This window comes from Bidens hawaiensis, unplaced genomic scaffold (genome assembly GCF_021521415.1).
Source record: "Bidens hawaiensis isolate Kalapana, Puna unplaced genomic scaffold, B.hawaiensis_p1.1 tig00025450_1, whole genome shotgun sequence".
NCBI classification, from domain to species: domain Eukaryota; kingdom Viridiplantae; phylum Streptophyta; class Magnoliopsida; order Asterales; family Asteraceae; genus Bidens; species Bidens hawaiensis.
In genome coordinates this window covers 225,688-231,906 of record NW_027494070.1, presented here as the reverse complement: position 1 = coordinate 231,906, position 6,219 = coordinate 225,688, and the positions used below count along the sequence as shown (strand labels likewise).

The following is a 6,219-nucleotide window of genomic DNA, read 5'->3' as shown; positions in this document are numbered from 1 at the left end:
CCGCCCATATCCCTCCTCTTTAGTCTTGGTGAGTTCTTCCCCATTAAGAACTAATAATCCTTTCATATTGGGGGTGGGTGGGTGTTCTTTTCTTTTTTTCTTTTTTCTTTTTTTTGGGGGGGTGGGGGTGGGGGACGAATTGCGGTGGGTGGGGTTCGTTAACTAGATAAGAGGATGTTAACCACTCGTCCACCCCCTACTTTGTTTTCACTTAGTTAACATAGTATCGTTGAATATAACTCTAAAACAATTTAGATGTTTATAAGTTAAGTGAATAATTTAAAAATGTGTATTTTCTCTTTCGGTTAGTATTCTTTTACTTAACTGTATGAGAAATATTTTCTATATCAAATTATGTTCGACAAGACACAATTATAATATACACTCAATTCATAAATATGCAACTTAAGTCGTAGGATGATGGTATAAAACTTGCATTTTACAAATAATCACTCATTAAGCTATAGGTTTAACTTCGAATCAAAATATCATCATCTTATCATATTTTCTTTAACAAAACATATATTTCCGACAATGAAGAAGTTTCAACTATCAGTAACTCACTTTTCTTTTCAAAACTAGAGCTAATTGGTTTCTATCAATGGAAAGGAGTGTTGAGCTCCAAGATTTCTATTGCTATGTACCCATTATCAACGATTTATCAAAGTATCATGTGACATGACATTATGTCATGAGTCTATCAAGTATTTTATACCATTTATGTTGAAATAATTTAACTTCTAAAGGAAACAAAGACATATACGTGAAATATATAGTCGTATTAAAAGTATATATATTCCGTAAACATAGCAAGAAATTGACACGACGTTGTTACACGAATTTACACATGATTAATTACTTATTGGTTTCTTCTTCACTTACTCTATCCTTATACCTAATGTCAAATAAATTTGAATAAAATATCATGAATCACAATCGTAGTGCCTCTTCTCTCATTGTATATTATGTCCGATGACTGATTCCTGGTACTTCATGTATGTCTTCTAATGATCTAGAACTCTAGTTGAATCCCAAGAGTTTGAAGAGATTGAATTTGCTTCAAATTTGTTGGAGCACCAAGTCATGTTGTCCTTCCCACTATTCATATCCTTGAAACAATCAAATTCAGTACTCAGTGATGTAGCTCCTTTGTTACTCAATAGCTCATCAATTTCGGCTTGAAGTACCCAATATTGTTGTAGTTCCATGCTTTCCACAGGTTGTTTTACCACATCTGATTCTGGGACAAGAGATGATGACTCAGGAATGGTGATTCCCATTACATTTTTCATAATATTATTCATATTATTCACTGGGGAATAGTCTTGTTGAAGGAGATTACTAGATTGTGCATCGTATTCAACTTTTTGAGGAGTAGCAGGTGAGAAATTTTGCAACATCAAAGGATTAGACGATTCATTTGCAAGTTGGAGGGTTTGCATCATTTTTTTTTGTATGGGATTCAACTTGCAAGGCCACAAGGGAGGATTATCATAGTGAAAAAAGTTAGTATTTTCAAGGCTTTGGAGTTGCATGTGAAGTTGTAGCCTTTCAATGGCTGAGTTGCTTAGAGTTTCTATTCCGTTGTTTTCTTTGGGGTCCTGGCTCGAACCCGAGAGCTTGTTCGCCGAAGATTGTTTGCGCCTACCCAGTAATTTCTTCTTTAGCCTTGTGTTCCAGTAGTTCTTGATGTCGTTATCAATTCTTCCAGGCAGTTGAGCTGCTATTATAGACCACCTATATGATTTTCCATCAAATTATTAGACATAAATTCAGATCATATATACTTTAATATATATAGGAAATAAATAAGAAGCCAAATTGCTAGTGCTTTGGAGCCATAAATAGAGGTGTTCAAAAAAACCGGTTACGGAACCGGTTTGGGCGGTTAACCGGAAAACCGGTTTTTTAAAAACCGGTTTTTTTAAAAACCGGTTTGACCGGTTTACGTAACCGGTTTACGTATCGGTTATACTTTTTGGAGCCAAAACCGGTTTTATAACCGGTTATAAAAAAAACCGGTTTTTTTTATAAACCGGTTATTAAAAAACCGGTTAACCGGTTTTTAAAATAACCGGTTTATAGCCGTTATAAAAAAACCGGTTAACCGGTTTTTTAATAACCGGTTAACCGGTTAAACCGGTTTTCGAACGTTACCAAACGGCTTTATAGCCGTTTTTTTTTTTTTTTGCCCGTTTTTTTAGCCGTTTTTTTGGTTTTTTTACCCCCACAAACATCTATATATAGTTTAGGTTGGGTATTGGTTAGATCACACTTGATTATACAACTCCAAAAGCTCTAAACGTTTATTTCATACGCGATTATAACTCCAAACGCTCTTCTTTCGTAGTCGTTTATTTCATACTCGAGTATACCACTCTTAATTCGTAGTCGATTATCATGGCCTCCCAAAGTGCTGCTTCATCGGTCAACATGGGTGCCTCGAACACGGGAGAAACCGTCGTTCGGGTCATCCCCACGAAACGAAACCAAGATATTTGGCAACATTTCGACCTATGCGAAATGTCTAACGGAACCCAAAAAGCTAGATGCAAACATTGTTTGAAGTTTTATAACAAAGAAGCAAACTCCAGTTTAAGAGCTCATGTAGAAAGGCCCTCTTGCAAGGTCTTGAAGGACGAATCCGGAAGTAGTTCGCAGCCGGAGATGACGAATCAAGGAACGGTGTTTACGTACGACCTTGAAGCGGTACGTCAACAGTTTGGCAACTTTGTGATTCAACAATCACTTCCTTTCAACCACTTCGACAACCCTCAATTCACGGAGATGATGCAAAAGTATGTTCAACCACGCTACCAACACGTAAGTCGTTCGACCCTTAGAAGAGATATGCTTAAAGCATGGAAAAACGCTAAATCCGAACTAATTTCATACTTTTCAAACTTACAAACTGGTGTGAACTTAACAACGGATGTGTGGTCGGTACCTAATGGTTCGCCCGACTCATACATTTGTGTGACGGCTCATTGGGTTGACCCCCGGTCGTGGCAAATGATGAAACGAACCGTTGCGTTTCAATTGTTTGATTACCCGCACACGGGTAGAAATATTTTTAAACTCTTGGATAAAGTCATTCGACAATACAAGATTGAAGATAAAATCTTTTCAATATCGTTTGATAACGCGTCCAACAATACGGCCGCGGTTGGCCATTTAAAATTAAAGTATAAACCTATTTGTGATGGAGCGTTTTTTCATAGCCGATGCATTGCACATATTATCAACTTGGCCGTGCAATATGGGTTAAACGTGATCGAAACGCAAAGAAACAATTTTAAAAGAATGTTACGAGATGTTTTTAGCAACAATAAAACATTTTCAAGATACAAAAAATTTTGTGATGAAGCTAATTGTCAATGGTTGGGGCCCAATTGGGATTGTCCAACAAGATGGAACTCGACTTGTGATATGTTTGAGAAAGCCATCCAACAAAAAGAATCACTAGTTGCGTTTCATCAAATAATGTCAAGTAGGGGTAAATGTGCACCGTACGATCCTAGAAACTGGTTATTGATTGAGATCGTTACGGAGGTTCTTCAAATTTTTAAATCTTGCACAACTAGTTTATCCGGGGTTTACTATCCAACAAGCCCCATTGCTTTACCAAAAATTGCTGTCATGTGCACAAAGTTGACTGAAATTCATTGTAGGGGTGCACCTTATTTTGATATGGGTGCAAAAATGAAAGAAAAATTTATAAAATATTTTCAACAACTACCCGCTGTTTTGACCTGTGCGGCTGCGTTAAACCCTTGCATCAATGTTGGTGGTGTTGAAGCTTTAATAGAAAAAATTTGTGATGAGCTAGGGTTAAACGACGATCAAAACCCCTATTATAGCCAAACTTTAAAGAATGATTTCAACACCACATTGGCAAACATGTATGATGTTTACCTTACAAAACACGGGTCGTCTTCCCAAATTCATGACTCGTTAAGAGCTGTTGCCCAATCCCAATCCCAAACCGACCTTGAAATGGGGATGTACTACATGATTTGGGAAGACGCCGGTAAACGTCAAAGGGTAAACACCCCAAGCAGTGAACTTGGAAGGTATGGTGGTACCAACTTTGTGAAACACATGACTCCGGATGAATTTAGAAGTCTTGATTTGCTGGCTTGGTGGAGAGGTAAGGAGGATGAGTTTCCGATCCTCGCCGCCATGGCCAAAGATTTACTAACGGTCCAAGCTTCCACGGTAGCTTCGGAGTCTGCTTTTTCTGTTTCTGGCAGGGTTATATCGATTAGGAGGACTCGACTCACTCCAGCAGCTGTAGAGATGTCGATTTGCTACAAGGATTACTTGGACTCTTTAGACAGGGCACAACATCAACGCTCACTCGAGGGGGAAATGGACTATGAGGCGGCCTTGTATGAAGACGAGGTCAATCAAGGACACATTCAACCAATGACCGATGAAGAAGCCGCGTACGACGATTACCTAAGGAATAGCTCGGGATCGGGTAGCGAAGAAAATGAGTAACAAACATCAACTTGTTAATGTAATCGTGTCTAAGCATTCTTTAATGTTTGTATTTTTGAGTTACGAATATGCGATAACGATTTAATGTTTGTATTTTTAATGTAAAAGCTATAAATGAAAGTTATGTGTTTTTAATCTTCCAAGCAAAGAATGCTAACAACGAAACCCTAAACCCTAAACCCTAAAGAAAAAAAAAAAAAAAAAAAAAAAAAAAAAAAAAAAAAACTGGTTAACCGGTTAGACCGGTTATTAAAAACCGGTTATAAAAAACCGGTTTAATAACCGGTTCTAACCGGTTTTTAAACCGGTCCAAACCGGTTTGGCCGGTTTGAGTTTTCAGCAATAAAAACCGGTTAATAACCGGTCCGGTTATTAACCGAACCGGTTTTTTTCTGGATAAAAAAAACCGGTCCGGTTAATAACCGAACCGGTTTTTTCAAAAAAACCGATTTGTGCACCTCTAGCCATAAATGAAGATAAATTTAACAATGAATTTGAATCTGATGGGATATATATATTCTTACAACAAACACTCAAGAGACAAATGCAAAGGACAAGTAACTTTGGTTAAATTTGAAAAATGAACATGGTTATAAGCACATGAGTGAGAGAAAGAGTAAATTAAACCTGCTGCCTATACTAATATAGAGGCTGCAAATGATGTTGTCTTCTTCTTCAGAGAATCCCCCATGCTTGATGTTGGGTCGAAGGTAATTCAACCATCTTAATCTACAACTTTTTCCGCACCTCTTGAGCCCTGAAATGATTTTTTAGTTAGGTTAAAACCATAAAGACGTCTAATAAAAACAAAAAAGAATTGAAAAGAAACTGATCATAATATGAACATATGATCGCGAACACGTACCGATCTTTTGCGGAAGTGCGATCCAGTTACCGCCAGTACCGTACTTTTCGATGTAATCTTTGAGCTTAGCATCTTCTTCAGAAGACCAAGGTCCCTTTTTCACATTTGTTTTGTCACAACATGGTGCTCTCCCCATCTTTCTTGATATGTGTGTGCGTATGGTTAATTGGTTAAAATTGTACGAGGGAAGACCCATGATTTATAGTAGGTAATTTGGGTTTTGATGTGATACCTAATAAACAAACCAAAAGGAAACAAAGGAAAAGGAAAGACAGTCGCACACTTCTAGGGTTTGGGACACGCATTTGGATCAGTTCATTCATGTCTTACTTTAAGCATTTAGTATTATGATAATGTCATATTGTAAAAAACCTATTGTTCTAGGATTGTAGCATTCTTCTATCCATTTTTGAACTTCTATATAAAATTAGTTTTTATGATTTGGTTTTAGGCTTGTATGCATATGCACAAATACATAAAACTTCTTGATATCACATGTCACATGTCAACTAATTGTGTAGTATCTTTTTTTCAACTGCTTTTATATTTAATATCATCCATGAGATTGGATTGCTTATCGTTTGAAAATACAAAGTCTTATCTGTCATCTTGATACCACTAACCAAAACCTTTTGGTGATTATATTACATCTCTATCTGTTCTTTTACAACTTGAATGTAAACAAGTTACTTTCTTAACTGTGTTTTTTTATTTTATTTTTTTTTATCATCCACAGATTTAAACCCACATCTTTAAAAAGATTAAATCTTCTTTAACTCTTGACATCACTAAACCAAAGTACACATAAATAAATAAGCTCTTTTAAGAGACATCTTTGCTTGAATTAACAT

The 6,219-nt window shown here is 36.6% G+C and overlaps 1 protein-coding gene across 1 annotated transcript; it reads right to left on the bottom strand.

Moving 5' to 3' along the window:
* Positions 1–690: 690 nt before the first annotated feature.
* Positions 691–5,512, bottom strand: LOC143571631 (transcription factor MYB36-like). The gene is made up of 3 exons (XM_077057008.1): positions 5,369–5,512; positions 5,131–5,260; positions 691–1,737 (listed from the first exon to the last, which is right to left on the bottom strand). Exons 1-3 carry the CDS (start codon positions 5,502–5,504, stop codon positions 1,005–1,007), a joined length of 999 nt encoding a protein of 332 aa, XP_076913123.1. The 5' UTR covers positions 5,505–5,512; the 3' UTR covers positions 691–1,004.
* Positions 5,513–6,219: the final 707 nt, after the last annotated feature.

Coding starts and splice junctions, on each gene's coding strand:
- LOC143571631 (XM_077057008.1), bottom strand. CDS start 5,504: ATGGGGAGAGCACCATGTTGTGACAAAACAAATGTGAAAAAGGGACCT. Junction 5,261..5,368: donor CGCACTTCCGCAAAAGATCG/GTACGTGTTCGC, acceptor AAATCATTTCAG/GGCTCAAGAGGTGCGGAAAA. Junction 1,738..5,130: donor TATATTAGTATAGGCAGCAG/GTTTAATTTACT, acceptor AAAATCATATAG/GTGGTCTATAATAGCAGCTC.